The sequence below is a fragment of the Pelophylax lessonae genome (genome assembly GCF_965119305.1).
Source record: "Pelophylax lessonae genome assembly, chromosome: 8".
Lineage (NCBI taxonomy): Eukaryota > Metazoa > Chordata > Amphibia > Anura > Ranidae > Pelophylax > Pelophylax lessonae.
The window spans coordinates 59,592,940-59,611,038 of record NC_138775.1 but is presented as its reverse complement, the minus strand read 5'-3'; the positions used below and the strand labels follow the sequence as shown (position 1 = coordinate 59,611,038).

The 18,099-nt window shown below is 41.2% G+C and overlaps 1 protein-coding gene across 1 annotated transcript in view; it reads left to right on the top strand.

Moving 5' to 3' along the window:
• The window catches only part of TAFA4 (TAFA chemokine like family member 4), a 373,852-nt gene extending 356,479 nt beyond the window's left edge, over positions 1-17,373 (top strand). The window contains exons 5-6 of the mRNA XM_082265571.1: positions 9,843-9,967; positions 17,118-17,373. Of these exons, the coding sequence (XP_082121697.1) occupies positions 9,843-9,967; positions 17,118-17,129 (137 nt within the window). The 3' untranslated portion in view covers positions 17,130-17,373. The remainder of the gene's footprint in view (positions 1-9,842; positions 9,968-17,117) is intronic.
• The last annotated feature ends 726 nt before the right edge of the window (positions 17,374-18,099 follow it).

Below are 18,099 nucleotides of genomic sequence, written 5' to 3'. Positions count from 1 at the left end.
CTCCATCACCTCCTGTCTCCATCACTCCATCACCATCACTCCATCACCTACTGTCTCCATCCCTCCATCACCTCTTGTCTTCAGCACGCCATTCCTCCATCACCTCCTGTCTCCATCCCCCCCCCCCCCCCCCATCAGCTCCTGTTCAACGGATTTCCAAAAATGTCTCTATAGCCCCTTTAGCAGACTGTCAAAATATGAATCATCAACATCTGGATACCAGTAATACTTCAAAAGATTTCACTTGCTTAGTTTTATTTATACATATGGGCAGCTAGGAAAGAAAATCATAAGAATTTTATAATTTTTATTTATATAAAAACAGCAAATCAGAAATGCATAAACTAGCTACAACTAGAGATTGTTTCTGCTGTTTATGTGCCCAGCAGATTGCCAGTGCATTGAACAATTACGGTATTAATTGCGTTGTGGTGAGAGACAACACAAATCCGCTATTCACGGTTCAAAACTCGGCCGGTTCAGAAGGAACTGGCCTGAGAGTCGAAGCATTGATGGGCAGGCTGAATGTACCAAGTTGAACGATTAATCAACTTGGGTACAGCCAGCCTGCTGGATCATCTTGCGATTATCGCTAGCGGTTGCTATAATCACTGTCTTCTCCCAACAGGAACGGCTTACCCCACTCACCCCCCGCCCCCCCCTGGAAGAAGACAGTGGCCCGGCAGGAGGAATTTTGTGTTTGTGTTGATGGGGAAATCTAACAAATTTCTTTCCTGCAACCCGTGGTTGCAGGAAATACATTTTTCTACATGTATGGCTGGCCTTGGATGGGTTTTATGGTCTAAAGTGGTGTGTGTGGGATATTATATATTAGTCATCCTGTGTTGGACTAAAGGACATAAGGTGGCTGCTATTAGTTTCACTCACATGTAGCAGGGGTTTGCAGCTAGTGGTCCCAAATTTTGTTTTGCTTAGATGGGCAACCCTGTATATAAATTGGATTTTTGTAGGACAAGGTAATATTCAATTGTTGGATGCAGGAGTTGAATGTGGGAAGCATGGTCTACATCCAACTGCAAGCAAGGAGTTTTCTCGCTATGAATAGGGTCTTATGTGGTAATATTTTAACTTGTCATGGTGAGGACCTAGCAGACATGGTTTGGGGTAAAGTAAAGGGTAAGTGTGGAGCCCATGGCGTCATGGATAAATCTCAGCATCCACTAGTGATGTCGCAAACATAAAATTTAATGTTCGCGAACGTGAACATCGGCAAATGTTCGCGAACCGGCGAACCGCCATAGACTTCAATAGGCAGGCGAATTTTAAAACCCACAGGGACTCTTTCTGGCCACAATAGTGATGGAAAAGTTGTTTCAAGGGGACTAACACCTGGATTGTGGCATGCCGGAGGGGGATGCATGGCAAAACTCCCATGGAAAATTACGTAGTTGACGCAGAGTCGGGTTTTAATCCATAAAGGGAATAAATCAACTAACATTCCTAAATTGTTTGGAATAACGTGCTTTAAAACATCCAGTGTGTGTATACGATCAGGTATGATGTTGTATCGATTAGGTAGTGTAAGGGTTACGCCCGCTTCACAGTGACAGACCAAACTCCCCTTTTAACGCACCGCAAACAACCGCAAACAGACCAGAACCGACCAAAATGGGACAGGAACTGGGCTTTAAGGGTTAGGGTAAGGGTTAGGTTTAGTGTTAGGGGCTAGGGTTAGGGTTACGGTGAGATACTTAGGGTTAGAGTTAGTAACCCTACCCCTACGCCTCTAACCCTAACAGTCTAACCCTAAGCACTAAAAATAACCCTAATCCTAGCCCTAACCCTAACCCTAACCCTAGCCCTAACCCTAATTCTAATTTTTTTTTCTGGTTCTGGACATGCTACAGAGCTGAAACTTCACAGGTACACTTTTTAGACCACCAGACACTGAATCACACAAAAAAAAAGTTCTTAAAAATTGTCATTTTTTGATAGAGAGCCAATTATTGGAAAAATTAAAAAAAAATAAAAATAAAAAAAAATAAAACATTTATTTGGATTTAGGGTCTGGGGGGTCTAAAAAGTGTACCTGTGAAGTTTCAGCTCTGTAGCATGTCCGGAACCAGAAAAAAATTACGAATTAGGGTTAGGGCTAGGGTTAGGGCTAGGGTTAGGGTTGGGGCTAGGGTTATTTTTATGGCTAGGCTTAGAGGATTAGGGTTAAGGTTAGAGGGTTAGGGTTATGGTTAGAGGGTTAGGGTTAGGTTTAGTGTTAGGGGATAGGGTTATGGTTACTGTGAGATACTTAGGGTTAGAGTTAGTAGCCCTACCCCTCTAATCCTAACCCTCTTACCCTAAGCACTAAAAATAACCCTAACCTTAGCCCTGACCCTAACCCTAGCCCTAACCCTAACCCTAACCCTAGCCCTAACCCTAATTCTAATTTTTTTTCCTGGTTCTGGACATGCCACAGAGCTGAAACTTCACAGGTACACTTTTAGACCCCCCAGACACTAAATCGCACAAAAAAAAGTTCTTAAAAACTGTCCTTTTTGATAGAGAGCCAATTATTGGAAAAATTAAAAAAAAAATAAAAATAAAAAATTTCTTTGGATTTAGCGTCTGGGGGGTCTAAAAAGTGTACCTGTGAAGTTTCAGCTCTGTAGCATGTCCGGAACCAGAAAAAATTACGAATTAGGGTTAGGGCTAGGGTTAGGGTTATGGTTAGAGGGTTAGGGTTAGGTTTAGTGTTAGGGGATAGGGTTAGGGTTACGGTGAGATACTTAGGGTTAGAGTTAGTAACCCTACCCCTACCCCTCTAACCCTAACCCTCTAACCTTAAGCACTAAAAATAACCCTAACCTTAGCCCTGACCCTAACCCTAGCCCTAACCCTAATTCTAATTTTTTTTCTGGTTCTGGACATGTTACAGAGCTGAAACTTCACAGGTACACTTTTTAGACCCCCCAGACAAAAAATCCAAAGACATTTTTTTTTTAATTTTTTCAATAATTGGCTCTCTATCAAAAATGACAATTTTTAAGAACTTTTTTTTTTGTGTGTGATTTGGTGTCTGGGGGGGGGGGGGGGGTGTCTAAAAAGTGTACCTGTGAAGTTTCAGCTCTGTAGCATGTCCAGAACCAGAAAAAAAGATAATTTTTCAGGGATGGTGGGAACCCCTTTTACACCTATATGATCTTTTTTTTCTGGTTCTGGACATGCTACAGAGCTGAAACTTCACAGGTACGCTTTTTAGACCCCCCCAGACACTAATCCAAAAAAAGTCATGCCTGCCACCGTATATATCAGTGGTGGGTGGGCAGTGGCACTGCAGTGGGCACAGTACACTCTGTGGACCTGACAGTCACTGGCACCCAGGCAACTGCAATTATAAAAAAATATATATATTTTTTTAATTTGCAAGCTGCTGTGCCACCGTATATATCAGTGGTGGGTGGGCAGTGGCACTGCAGTGGGCACAGTACACTCTGTGGACCTGACAGTCACTGGCAGCCCAGGCAACTGCAATAATAATTTTTTTTTTTTTTTTTCAATTTGCAACAAGATGCTGTGCCACCGTATATACATTTCAGTGGTGGGCACTGCAGTGGGTACAGTACACTCTGTGGACCTGACACAGCACTCACTGCAATTATGACAGAGGAAAAAAAAAATATTTTTTAAAATGCAAGGTACGGTGCCTGTGCCACCTGAAATGAATGTGGTGTGCACACAATACAGTCTGTGGTGGGTCTGTGGCCTCTCACACACAGTGGGCAGGCAACTGCAGTGCACAATAGATATATATATATATATATATATATATGTATATATATATATATATATAAAATACTCATACTCAAATACCAGCCCTAAAAAAGGCTTTTAGGGACAATATATATATATATATATATATATATATATATATATATATATATATATATATCACAGAACAAAAAAAATTACACAAATACTAGCCCTAAACAGGGCTTTTTGGGGACAATATATATATATATATATCCAAAAAAACCTCAAATACCAGCCCTAGGAAGGGCTTTTTGGGGTGCTGTCCTTACAGCAGGAGTGTACCAAGAACACTGACTAACAAGACCGGGAACACTGACTAACAACTGTCCCTAGCTATTAACAGCAGCAGCAGCACTTTCCCTGCTCTCACTAACACACTGCTTCAGAAATGATCTAAGATGGATGCTGCCCTTGCTTATTTATAGGAGGTGGGAGGGTCTGGGAGGGAGGTATGCTGATTGGCCTGGAATGTGTCTGCTGACTGTGAGGTTCAGGGTCAAAGTTTGCCTCAATGATGATGTATAAGAGGCGGACCGAACATCGCATATGTTCACCCGCCGAGGCGAATGCGAACATGCGAAGTTCGCCGGGAACTGTCTGCTGGCGAACAGTTCGGTACATCTCTACCATCCACTACCTCTGCATGAAGGAACCTATAATATCTTTTAGATCACAATGAGAGTTCTGCATGTGTGAACTGTTGTGATGCGAATCAAATGCAGCCCTTGCATTTCTCTCGCAACACATTACAATTAACTGTATAGCCTACATTTATGCATAGCACAAATACACCTCTCCCACACCACAGACAAGTTTCTGATTTGGCAAAGACCCAAATTTGGGGTATAATTTCCCCCCTCATATGGCAGCAACATGCAATTTACCATTAAATTACATGGCACAGGTGCAGTCCTCCTTTGTAGGGATTTTCTGCTTATGTAAAAAAAATTATTTTTTTTTTTTATTTGTAAGATTATAAAAATGATAGTATGCTGGCCAATGTTGATGGCAGACCATCAATTTCATACATCAGAGCCTGTTTCCAAAGTAGTAATTATTTTGTGCAACAACATGATGTTTGGTGTAATTTTCCACTGAGTGTCAGCAATGCCTGAGTGCTTTCACTATAGGTAGGCCTATTGCTGTTATTTAAATAACTTGCCATTGACAGTGGGTGCCTTTATCATTCTTTATTTCTGCAGGCAATTTAGTCCCAACTTATTATTTTTTTTTTCAAAACATGAACACAGTAAATTAGTTATTTGAAGAAATAGGCAGGGAATGTATTCTCATACACAATACAGTTGGTTGAGTGGCTCCTCTTGCTAAAGCAAAAAAAATCTCCCTCGCATAATATAGCCAAATTAAAGAAGAATTCAGCAAAGCAATAACTCCAATGTTATATAAAATAAAACATTTTTGCTCACAAATTGAGAGTGGTGCCATGCAAGGATTTATTAAACTATGTCTAAACTCACAAAATGTAATATTTTGCAGTTTACTAGCTCTTAGATGTAGTGGCTGAATTTGTTTTCTGTTCACCCGGTGAACCTGCCAATGAGATATGTAGAAGAAATAGAAGAAAAAGACAAGCGCCACTCTAAGTGTAATATGACTTGGTGTTTTATTGAGAATTCACCATACTATGTACTCACAGTGTAAAAGTAGTAAAACAGCAGTGGATCTGTATCTCAGGGGATCGGTTGTCCGTATGCCTAAGCGGAAGGGAACTGACTGGTGCACTCCGAAGATCCGTGTCTAGCCAGTGAAGGTCGGCGTTGCCCGGACCCTAGGGACACTTGCAGAGCTTCCGGCGGCGAACTTCCGGCTTGGGCGTGGAGCGTAATGGCGTAGGCAGGCGACACGTTGTCGGAGCATGCGCTCCTTCCTCAGGCCTCTAGGGGTGGATTTTCTAAAGGCCAATCGATTGTGCAATTTACAAAGTGCAGTTGCACTCTGCAAGAGCAGAACTTAGTAAATGGGCAGAAACTCTGCTAACTTACACCATCCAATCATGTGCAAGCAAAAATGCATTTTTTTTATTTTCCTTGCTTGTGATTGGGTATTCTTGGCAAAGAGAAGCTTTTCCTTATTTACTAAGCTCTGGAGCAACTGCATTTGCAGAGTGCATATAGGCACACGGCACTATTTGGTCTATGTCATCGACCTAATAGGGCCATGTGACCATATTGAGTCAGTGATGTCATGAGCATCTCCACCCCTTTGTATATGTGTGGTTGCAAGGCAGAGAATCTCCTGCACACACCTCATTGGCCCAACAATGAGAGCTAACTTCAGGGTTCAGACCAAACCCAGGCTCATTCCTAGTTACCCTATGCGTCTCTCCTGATATGGACCTCCGCTTTTCCTTATCTCTACAACATAGGAGGATATATTCTGTAGTTCACAGAAGTGAACTGATGAGAGGTGATAACATTGTTAGAGATTTTAGTTCAGTGCCAAGGAAGTTACAGGGATACTGCTTTTCTAGCAGGATCAACGAATATTCTTCCGCACTTCTAAAGTCTTGTAAGCTCAAATATATTAACATTTTGCCTTTTGGTTTGGATATGCTTGAAAGTGTATGTTATGGGGGGGGGGGGGGGTATGTTTGATCTCTAGATAGCTAGAACAATAATGGTTGCATCCGTCCCTTAGTTTATAACTAGGGGTCACTATGGTGCCTCAGGCCAAAGGGATGGGACTTTATGGGCAAGTGATCATGTACATGGTTTATACATAAAATCAATTGATTTTATGTATAAACCGTGTACATGATCACTTGCCCATAATGTCCCATCTCTTTGGCCTGAAGCACCATAGTAACCCCTTGTTGAAAGTGTATGTTAAGCCCAAATCCCTTTTTACTTTTAAATTTTTATTATCTGTGGCTCCATTAGAGAGATTCTTATTCTCATTCTGCCCCAGTGACAATTGTTTCTCCAGTCAGGAAGCAAGGGAAATCTGCAGCATTGACAAGACAGGAATATAAATGAGACAGAGGTTCTAGCCTTCCCCTACTACTCCTATGAGAAAAATCTTTTTTGTGTTACTGTTCTAAAGTTATCATATGCTTCCTGTCTGGTAAAAGGTTGTCAGCAGGACAGGAAGCAAGTGTTTATCTTGCTACTGGAGCCCCTGATAGCACTAAAAACCCAACTAAGGTTCAAAGTGTTCCCTTCTTTATCCATAGTGAATTGAAAAAGTTTAGTCTTGACATACGGTACACTTTAAAGTTCAAATACAGCTTTCTAAATATACCCCCAAGCCTAACCCCATTGGTCTAAAAGTCCCCTATTCACATGAAAGAACCAATAAGGAAACTTGGGAGGTGGGAAGGGGTGGAGCCAACCTCAAAGAAAAGTAAAACATGTTTTAACATTGTCCTGCCTATATCTCAGGATCTATGCAATATTTTTTACTGTAATTTGCATATGTTTATCTTTATCAGTTGATAAGTTTTAATTTCTGCTTTTTAAACATACTGTGATTAACAGCTAGCAGATTGAACAGTAGGCAAGACCTCACAACTGCAGAAGGTGCAAGCAGTGGAGGAACCCTGCTGTGTGCCTTGTTAACCACTTAAGCCCCGGAGGATTTGGCTGCTCAAAGACCAGGCCCTATTTTGTGATTCGGCACTGCGTGACTTTAATGGACAATTGCGCAGTCGGGCGACACTGTACCCAAATGAAATTGACGTCCTTTTTTCCCACAAACAGAGCTTTCTTTTGGTGGTATTTGATCACCTGTGCGATTTTTATTTTTTTGCGCTATAAACAAAGAGCGACAATTTTGAAAAATAATATTTTTCACATTTTTTATATGAAATTCTCAAAAAAAAAAATGTAAAAATCAAAATTTTTTAACATTTTAGGCCACATATTTTTGGTAAAAAAAATTGCAATAAGCGTTTTTGGATTGGTTTGCGCAAAAGTTATTGCGTTTACTAACTACGGGAAAGATTTATGTCATTTTTATTGTTTTTTTTTTTTTAACTAGTAATGGCAGTGATCTGCGTTTTTTTTTTTGCGGGACTGCGACATTGCGGTGGACAGATCGGACCCCTGACTGACATTTTTTACACTTTTGGGAGTACCAGTGACATTACTGCAGTAATAAGTGCTATAAATATGCACTATTACTGTAAAAATTACACTGGCAGGGAAGGGATTAACTTTATTGGTGATCAGTGGGTTAAATGTATCCCTAGGGGCGTGATTCTAACTGTGGGGGGGGGGGGGCGTGGCTTGTGATGTAACCACAGAGACATACGATCCTACATAGCAGGATCGTATAGTCTCTGCACTTACATCAGGGAGAATGACAGATGGCTGTGTCTACATCAGCCGTCTGCCTTTCTCCCTCTCCTGCGGGAGATCGAGAGTGACCGGCGGACATCCGAGCCGCCGGTCACTCGCGCGGGGATCACTGAGAATGAGCGGGGGCGGGAGCGCGCCTCCGGCATTGCGCGCTCGCCCCCTACAGGCTCCTGGGCGAGCCGACGTAGCCCTATGTCGGTTTGCCCAGGAGCGGCTGACCCCAGTAAATAGTCGTGCGGCGGTCGGCAAGTGGTTAAAAGTTTTTGCAGCATTATTGTAGAGTGTTAGAGATCTGTTAAGACTGTTTATAGGGTTGCACAGTCATATGCATCTAGAAAATTTAAAAAATTTAAGTGGCATTAAACCCAAAACCAAAAAACCAAAAAAATTTAATATATTGCAGCTTATCAATCAGTGGCTGCATTCGTTTTATTTATTTTTAGGCTTTATTTTTCCTTGGATTTCACCTGGTGATCTGGCCAGTAACACTCCTCCTGTATTAGAATGCCCCCACTCTGGATAAAGATGCACAGGGGCACATTTGGATAGCAGCGTTGTTAATCTAGGAGGAGGAGAGTGTTAGCTGGACTAGAAGATTTAAATACATCAATTAAAGCCATATGCCAGCTCACACGTTATAAGCAGCTATAACAACAGTTTTCTTTTTTTTTTCCTTTTGGGATAAAGGTTTTTTTATGAATAAATAAATAGCTGATCATTGTAGACACCCCTGACAGTGGTAAATGGTTTGTCTAATTACTCTAACTGCTATATCTGTGGATATATCTATGTCCTTATCAATCTAAGGCAGCCTTTCTCAACCTTTTCAACACAGAGGAACCCTTGAAATAAATTTCTGGTCTCGGGGAACCCCTGCTAAAAATAAAAAATCTACAACTCATGATTAGTGTGACAGTCAGTGGGAAGAATGCTCCTTATTCTTGTCATCATTGGGAAGAATTCCCCCCTTACCGATAGCTAAAAGGAACAATGGTGTCATTGGGAACTTATCAGAGAGGCAGAAATGGCCCAATGCTCAAGGAACCCCTAGCAACCTCAGGAGGAACCCTGGTTGAGAAACCCTGATTTAGGGATTGGTAATCTGCAATATATATTATATTTTTGGTTTTAATACACTTTAACATTCTATTAAACCCTTGTACCCATTTGAAAATGAACTAAAGTGATACTAAAGTCTCGTTTTTTTTTTTTTGTTAAAAAATACAAACATGTTAAACCTACATGCTCTGTGTAATGATTTTACACAGAGCAGCCCAGATCCTCCTCTTTTCAGGTCCTTCTTTGGTGCTCCTGGACCCTCTCTTATTGAGTGGTCCCACAGCAAGCAGCTTGCTATAGGGGCACCCGAGCCGAGCCACAGCTCTGTGTGTCCATTCAGAAACGGAGCCGCTGCTAGGCCCCCGCCCCCTCTCTCTCCTCATTGGCTCACTGACTTTGTTTGACAGCAGCGGGCCCCAATGGCTCTGGAGGGAGAGTTCAGGACAGCCGAGTCTCTTGTGCAAAATCGCTGGATCGAGATGGGGCTCAGGTAAGTATTAGGGGCCTGCTGCACACATTTACCTTAATGAATTGAATGCATTAAGATAAAAAACCTTCTGCCTTCAGAACCACTTTAACTTAACCATGAGGCTGCAAACATATTTCTGATGTGCTTTTATTAAATTACTTCATTAAACACTGGGAATGAAAACGTTTTCTAACCCATCAAACTACATTTCTCTTTCCATTCTTCAGCATCGATTGTTATCCAGAAGTGGTGGTGTCACATGCAGCCCTGTATGGAGTGGGAAGAGTGTAAAGTTTTGCCAGATCTCACAGGCTGGTCCTGTAGCAGTGGAAATAAAATCAAAACTACAAAGGTGAGTGATGGCTGTCTTCTTCCTGTTTGCATGATGTTCCTTTTCATGAAATCAATACAACATTTGCCAGGTATCTTGGTCTGATGAGTTATTTGGCAAGGCACTTTCTTCCCCATAACTCGCCGCTACCTTGGGGATCATTAACTTGAAAGTGTTTTTCTTCAGTATGTAAAAGTAAAGCAAAGACAGAAAGTTGGGAGTTTTTGCTCCTTTTTTTTTCAATCCTTAAAATTTATTAAACTAAATTCTTAGTTTCAAAGTCAGAATCCTGACATTAAAGTGATTGTAAAGCTTTATTTGTTTTTAATTAAAATAATAAACATGTTATACTTACCTGCTCTGTGCAGTGGTTTTGCACAGAGTGGCATGGATCCTCCTCTTTTTGAGTAACACTCCAGTGCTTCTGGCCCCTCCCTCCTGTCAGTTGCCCCCACAGCAAGCAGCTTGCTATGGGGGCAGCTGAGACGCTGCTCTATGTGTCCATTCACATGGAGCTGTTGCGTGGCCCCGCCTCTCCACTCCTGATTGGCTCACTGGCTGTGATTGATTGCAACGGGAGCCAATGGCTCCCATTGATGCCAATAGCCAATCAGGAGTGCGAGTCCACAGAGAGGCAAGGCTCCCATGGACATCACTGGATCGAGAGTGGGCTTATAACAGTATTTGGGGGGCTGCTGCACACAGAAGGTTTTTAAAAAACCTTGTGCCTTTAAAACCACTTTAAAACTTGGCCCACCCTAAAATGTATAAGGCAGCTCTCTGAGTTTTAACTTCAGAATTCTGAGTTTTAAGTCAAGTCAGGAGTTCTAAATTCTGGAGTTTCAAGTCAGGATTCTAAGATTAATAGTCAGAATTCTGAGTTTCAAGTTGGAGTTTTAAGAATAAAAGTCAGAACTGTGAAAAAAACTGAATTCTGAGTTTATAAATGCAGAAAATTTATTAAAAAACACACATGGCTAAGAAAAGTGCATAATTGGGACACGTTAATCCATTCCAATTATCTCTGGAGGTGATTCAATAAAGGTTTTGTGACATAATTCTGTCATTATAGTTGTACGTGGAACTCTTTTGCCAATTTCCTAAAAGATGTGTGACAATTCCATAGCTAATAACAATGCATACAACAGTTCTTTAGAATAAAGTTTCCTATTTGCAACACTTTTCCAATAATAAACTATAGTTAAAATTCGGCGCTAAGGAAACTGGAGGTAAATAGGACCTATTTCACCTTGGAGTAAAGCGAGCTGTTCATTTTTCTTGCGTCAATGCAACTTTCCCTGTTCCCTGTGTAGAAAATTATTCATTTCATTACAGATGCACATGATTTTAATACGCCATTCACCTTGCATCAAGAAAAAGTATAATATTTGATATGACAAGAAATATGCCTAAACTCCGCTGTCTTTCCCTTACTTTCCGATCGCACTTCTCAAATGTATGTGAATAGACGCAAGTGAATCTAAATGAGCTCAGTAAACCAGTTTAATGCATAATAAGCAAGCAATGATATATGCAGAAAAAGACAATACGCTTGACCTTGTATTCTCCTACCTATGCACTCCGTGTAACCTCTCCTACAATCCTTTTCCGCTCTCTGATCACCATCTTATTAGTTTGACTCTCCTCCTGTCTTCTGCCTCCTCTCCCTCCAACACTTACCTATAGAAACCTTTACCACATTAAAGCAGAGTTCCGGGCACAAAAACAATATTTTTTTTTGTGCCCCTCCGCTAGTTCGACATTACCTGAAAAGGAATTGGATAGTTTTTTTTTTTTTTTTTGTTTACTCACCTTGTAATTGAAGATCGTAAATACTCACCTCAGATTACTTTCTCCCTCGGCGCCACGGCTCACCCCGTCACTTCCTGTCTCGCGATGATTCCTGGGAGCTGAACGTCATCGATCCCAGGAATCAATGCGACGGCACCGGCCCAGCTCGTCACTTCCGGGCGACGCCGCATTTTCCTGCTAAACAGCTTCTGGACATGCCCAGAAGCTGTGGAGGAATGCGGCGCCGCACCGGAAGTGACGAGAGGGGCCGGTGCAGGCGCATTCTGGGACAAGAAGACGCGGAAGAAGACACAGAAGAGGACCGCGCCGGCTTCAGCTGCCCACAAGAGAGATGGAAACGCTGTGGAAGAAATTTTATAAGTAAGTATTCCTTCTAAAAGGTAAGTGCGAACCGGGACAGATCAGAGGCTAGCCATTGTGGAATGTGTTAGCCCTGACTGTCCCGGGGGTATGTTTATTAAAAAATGACTTCTGTGCCCGGAACTCCGCTTTAACTCTTTTCTATTCTGCTATCACACTTGTCCTGCCCCAACCTAATCAGTTCTGTCTACAATAGTTCACTATCATCATCTTACACACTCTCACGCAGACAGACCTGGTCACGGACCCCCTCCCCCAATATCACTCTAGCCTGCACCACCACATCTCCCCCCCCCCTCCAGTTTACTCACCTTGTTCCTCCGGACTGACAGGCGGTAACGGCGGCTTCGCCCTCAGGCTCCTTCATGTCCCTTCTCGGCGGCCGTCTCCTCCACCCTTCTTGGCCAATAGCATTCCTTCTCCTTTCGGTCAATCGGGAAACAGGTCTCACGACCCGCTTCCTGATTGCCTGGGAGGAGAATCAGTGTGGCAATAGCGAATATTCATTTGCTATTTGACACACAACTGGATGGGCTCAGGCCGCAGTGCTCTGCGCCCAGAGCCTACCCTTTTTTTAAGCCTATTAGAGCCTCTGGCTCTAACCAGGTGCTTAAAAAAAAAAAAAACCCCATTGGAATCCATGCATCTGGTGCCCTGATGTAGATTAGGGGGCCAGATGCATGGATAGGGGGGCGGCGCCCCTTCGCCCCCAATGAATGGGCCGCCACTGCTACACACAGATTCAGGCCCCCGACCCCTACAACCTTGGCAAACAGGTGACACCAGAAATCTCAAAAAACATAGCCACACTCTTGAGCGTCTATGGTATAAGACTAAGTATCAAAAATACTTCAACCTATATAAATTTGCTCTTCAGTAATACAGTTCCTGCCTCCACAGAGTAGACCTATTTTATCATTCTCATTAACACTCTCTCATCCAGTCCCCGTCAACTCTTCTCTAGCTATAGCGCTTTACTTTGTCCTCCACTGCCTCTACCCACTAATTCATTACCCAGGAGATTGCTAATCACTTCAAAAGATTGCTAACATTTGTGATGAGACTCCACTGTACAGATATGTACAGATATCTACCTCACTTTACACTTCATATTCACAGGTACACTCAATATGTCCCTCATTTAATCCTGCTACTAAAGACAAGGTTGCTAAACATTTTGTTAATGCCCACCTAGACCCCTGGACCCTGGTTCCTCTCAAATACTAGGGTCACCCTCTGGCTCTATCCTATACTCTCTAACTCACATAATCAATCCCTCCCTCTCTTCTGGCATCTTCTCCAACTCCCTAACACATGCATTATTCATCCCCATACCTAAAAAGTCCTTGTTGGATTCCACCAATTTTAACAATGTACGTCCCATCTCCTTGCTCCATTTTACCTTCAAACTCCTTTAATGCCTGGTCTACAACCATTTGAGCTACAACCTTACTGAGAATAACATTTTTGATTACATTCAGTCTGGATTTCACTCTCAACACTCCACAGAAACTGCTTTCCTAAAACTCACAATTTTCAAACAGCTAAAAACGAGTGATCACTATTATGTACTCCTATTCCTTGACCTCTTTGCTGCCTTTGATATGGTTGACAACCCTCTCCTCTTTGAAAAACTCCACTCCTTTAGTCTACATGACTGTACTCTTTGTTGATTCTCATCCTTCTCTTTACAACACATCTTCAGTGTCCTCCTCTTCTTTTCCTTTCCTTGTCAGGGTCCCCCAAGGTTCTGTTCTTGGGCCACTCCTTTTCCGGATCTACACCTCCTCCCTGGGTCAGCTCCCATGGCTTTCAATACCATTTCTACATTGGTTACATCCAAATCTATCTCTCTATGCCTCAGCTTACTCCATCAGTCTCCTCACACATCACTAATTTACTAACAGACACATCAATCTGGATGTCACAACGCTTCCTCGACTCAATCTATCCAAAACTGAGCTCATAATATTTCCTCCCCCATGTGCCCCTTCAGCTGACTAATCTGTCAAGATCGATGGCACAACTTCCAACCTGTCCCTGCATGCCAAGGTGCTAGGTGTAATCCTGAACTCTTCTTTTAGCCCCACATCCAATCACTGTCCAAAAGTTGCTGCCTCAGCCTCCACAAAATCTCCAAAATACACTCTTCTTAAACAATGACACCACAAAGCTTCTAATTCACTCCCTGGTTATCTGTCGCCTCAACTACTGCAACTCCCTTCTCATTAGATTACCTTATATAGGCTATCTCCCTTCAGTCCATCATGAATGCTGCTGCCAAGCTCATTCAGCTCACCAACCGCTCAGTTTCTGCCACCCCTCTCTTTCCATCCCTCCACTGGCTTCCACTCATCCAAAAAATTTAATGTAAAATACTAACAACAACTTACAAAACCATCCACAACTCTGCCTCCAGCTGAATCACTAGCCCATTCTCAAAATACCAACCAAATCATTCTCTTCGTTCCTCCCAAGCCCTCTTGCTCTCTACCTCCCTTTTCACCTCCTTCAATGATTGCCTCCAGGACTTCTCTTGAACCTCTTTCACCCTGTGGAACTCCCTAGCCTAATCTGTTCGACTATCTCAAACTCTATCCACTTGTAGGGGATCCCTGAAAACCCTTCTCTTTAGAGAAGTCGATCTTGCCTCAACCTAACAACTGTACTTTTATTTTCTCCATCAGCACATCTCTCACAGTTATTACCTTTTGTGTCACTTGATTCTCTTTTTTAGATTGTAAGCAGGGCCCTCCTGTATTCCTCCTGTATAGAATTATTTTGTAATTACTGTATACTTGTGTTAAAAATGATTGGTGCGCTAAACGTGTTAATGCGATTACAATGAATCAACTCAATATATATATTAAAACACAGTGCAAACAAAGTAACAAATCCAAAAATAAATGTCCATCAAAATTATATCCACACTGTGATAATAAATGTGTGTTTCTCGTGAAAACCGTTGTGATAATATAGGGGTGCTAAAACCACGTCCCAAATAATGTGATGTCCACGTGAAAAAGATCCCTCAACGACGCGTTTCCTCTGACGAGACTTCCACTGGGATAGGAGGAGGAGTCTCGTCAGAGGAAACACGTCGGAGAGGAGGCGTGTTGCACTGTCACTCACGTCATCCATCCGTCCATGCTGCAGCTGGACGTGGGACAACTATAGGCTCTGTCTGATACACGCTAAAAACAAGATTGTTTTCCTGTAAGTACATTTGCCTATATCTATACAATAAACCGGGGGTAATACAGGATTGTCGGCCCTATTTGTATTTATTACATGCAATTTGCGAAGGCAATAAGAAGATCCAATATCACTTGGTCCGTGGGGATTAAACCACCTACTCAGCTACCTGTCAGGTTCCAGCCGAGGGAAAGCACATTTCCAATGCCCAATTCATCGTACATCTGGTAAGAGGCTCTTAAGTGTGGTTCACACGCAGGGTGGATGTGCATGATATCTGCAATTTTGGAATGCTTATGATATTTATATATCTGGTAAGAAGAACAGCCATCTGGTGGTGGGGATCTTTTTCACGTGGACGTCACATTATTTGGGACGTGGTTTTAGCACCCCTATATTATCACAACGGTTTCACGAGAAACACACATTTATTATCACAGTGTGGATATAATTTTGATGGACATTTATTTTTGGACTTTAACTCAGAAGATTTGTTACTTTGTTTGCACTGTGTTTTAATATATATATTGAGTTGATTCATTGTAATCGCATTAACACGTTTAGCGCACCAATCATTTTTAACACATTTACACTTGGCACAGTATCTTGGTTGCAGCTTTACTTTATTTTATCAGCGCACCCTTTATTATTTATTAATTACTGTATACTGTCTGCCCTCATGTTGTAAAGCAGTGTGCAAGCTGTTGGCGCTATATAAATCCTGTATAATAATAATAATAATGATAATGTATAAAGAATTATTTCTCCAATTGTGAATCATAAATATAATGAAAAAATATATAAATATAAATATATAAATGCATACAAAAACATAATACAGCATGTATAACAGATCCATGACATTTTGAAACCAGGCCAAAAACAACCTGGAAAAAAGGTATGTATAGAAAAAAAAAAAAAAAGATAAGGGTGTAGGGGGTTCTCCAAACAGGGAGGAGAAGCATCAAATAGGGGAGGGGACAAACTGTAAAACTATAACAATATCAGGGGAAGAATCCAACCTGGCAAATCTACTCTCATAAAAGCTTGTGTTGGGGATGTCTGTTGTAGTTGGGTAGGGTCTACAGACATGCAGACTTTCCCTAATCCAAACATACCCAGCTAGATGGGAAGAACATTTTCTGATAGCTGTAGGCACTTCTTAACATCTCGTATCCTCAGGACATTTCATAGACATATATTGCAGAAACATTGTGCATGTCAATGGGGCTTATTTAATAGATGAATAAACTTCAAAGTGGAAATGAATCAATTTTAGTTTGGAAAATGTATCCTTTATAAGATAACTGTCAACCTTCACTGTCATCCTCCATTACACCATACCTAAACATCTCAAATGTTCAAATTTACCATGTCTAATTCATCAACTGTTTCCATTTCACAAGCGATAGATCCCACAGAACAGTAATTTATCTTCTGATTATTGGTGAATGATGGACTTCCATCAAGTACAAAAATGGGGCGTTGTATGTGGAATACCAACAAAATATTATAGACCTTCCAGATTCAGAAACAAAATCAAAAACATATGAGACAATCTCTCTTGACCTAAAAAAAGTATATATAGAGTGGCTTTATTTTTTGGCATTCATTTTCTGCAACTTGTTGACCTACCAAATAGATTGCTTATTTTCTCAATGGCCTTGAATCTGAGACTATCAAAATAAGTGTGTTCCCTAGTTCCTGGACAGTAACACCAGCATACTGATTAAATGTAGGTTGCCCTTCACTCTTATTTTCTTTGTTCTAAGCATTACAATAAACGCTTTTTATCTCATTGCAGGTAACACGGTAGCGAACATCAAATGTGATGATGGAGCTGAAGTAATTGTAGCAACTCGGTAAAAATATGTGCACTCAATTTCCTTTGCAGACTTCTGACCTAACTTTTTAGGAACCCTGCTGAAGATAAACATTTTCAAACTATTTTATTGTATTGTTCCGGGATTCTGTGGAGACTTTAAATAAACTCTTGATGAATTTCATTTCTGCACATACTGATTTGAAGTCCCTTTGGTCGTCTTGGAAGTTACCTTTGGATTACAAAAAAAAAAATCTACCATAAAGAAAACTGAATTCTGGATTTTCAATATCTTGAAGACATACTTGGTGGAACAGCTCTTGGTTTTTACTTAATTTAATATTTTGGAACTGAACAAAGATTATAATATATCATTAAGATGAAACTGGACATTTTCCTAAACCAAAATAATTTAAATGCTTAAAGCACCCAAAATTGATGTTTTAGTTTTGGGTGCATGCAGGTGGGATCTATCAATAAATCTTGTATCCCTCAGGGACTCCACTGACAAGCCAAGGGGAAGCCACACTCCTACTGCATTCTATTTAATGTAAAAAAAAAACATTATATAAAATTTACAATGAGAGTAACAGAGACTCTCATAATAATTTTGGCAGTTGGGTGGAGCTGGGAACTCAAATGTCAAAAACCAACACTGAGCCCCCGAGAGATACAGAAGTCTACAGGTGATTTACTCTGACTGAGTTCACCCAAGGAAAATAAAAATATTAGTTTTATATTTTAAATTGAATCCCTCATCTGTAAGCCTATGGAGAAGATCTTTGTTAAAATGAAATAAAAAAAAGTATTGGCATTCAGTTCAATGGGAGCCTGTAGTATCACCTAGGTAGAAAATCTAGCAACTTGTACTTTATAATTAGTTTACATTTTTTTATAGAGTTGACAGTTTATGCAGTGGTTTACAGAGTACATAGAGCCATTCATTCACCGTCAGTCTCTGTGC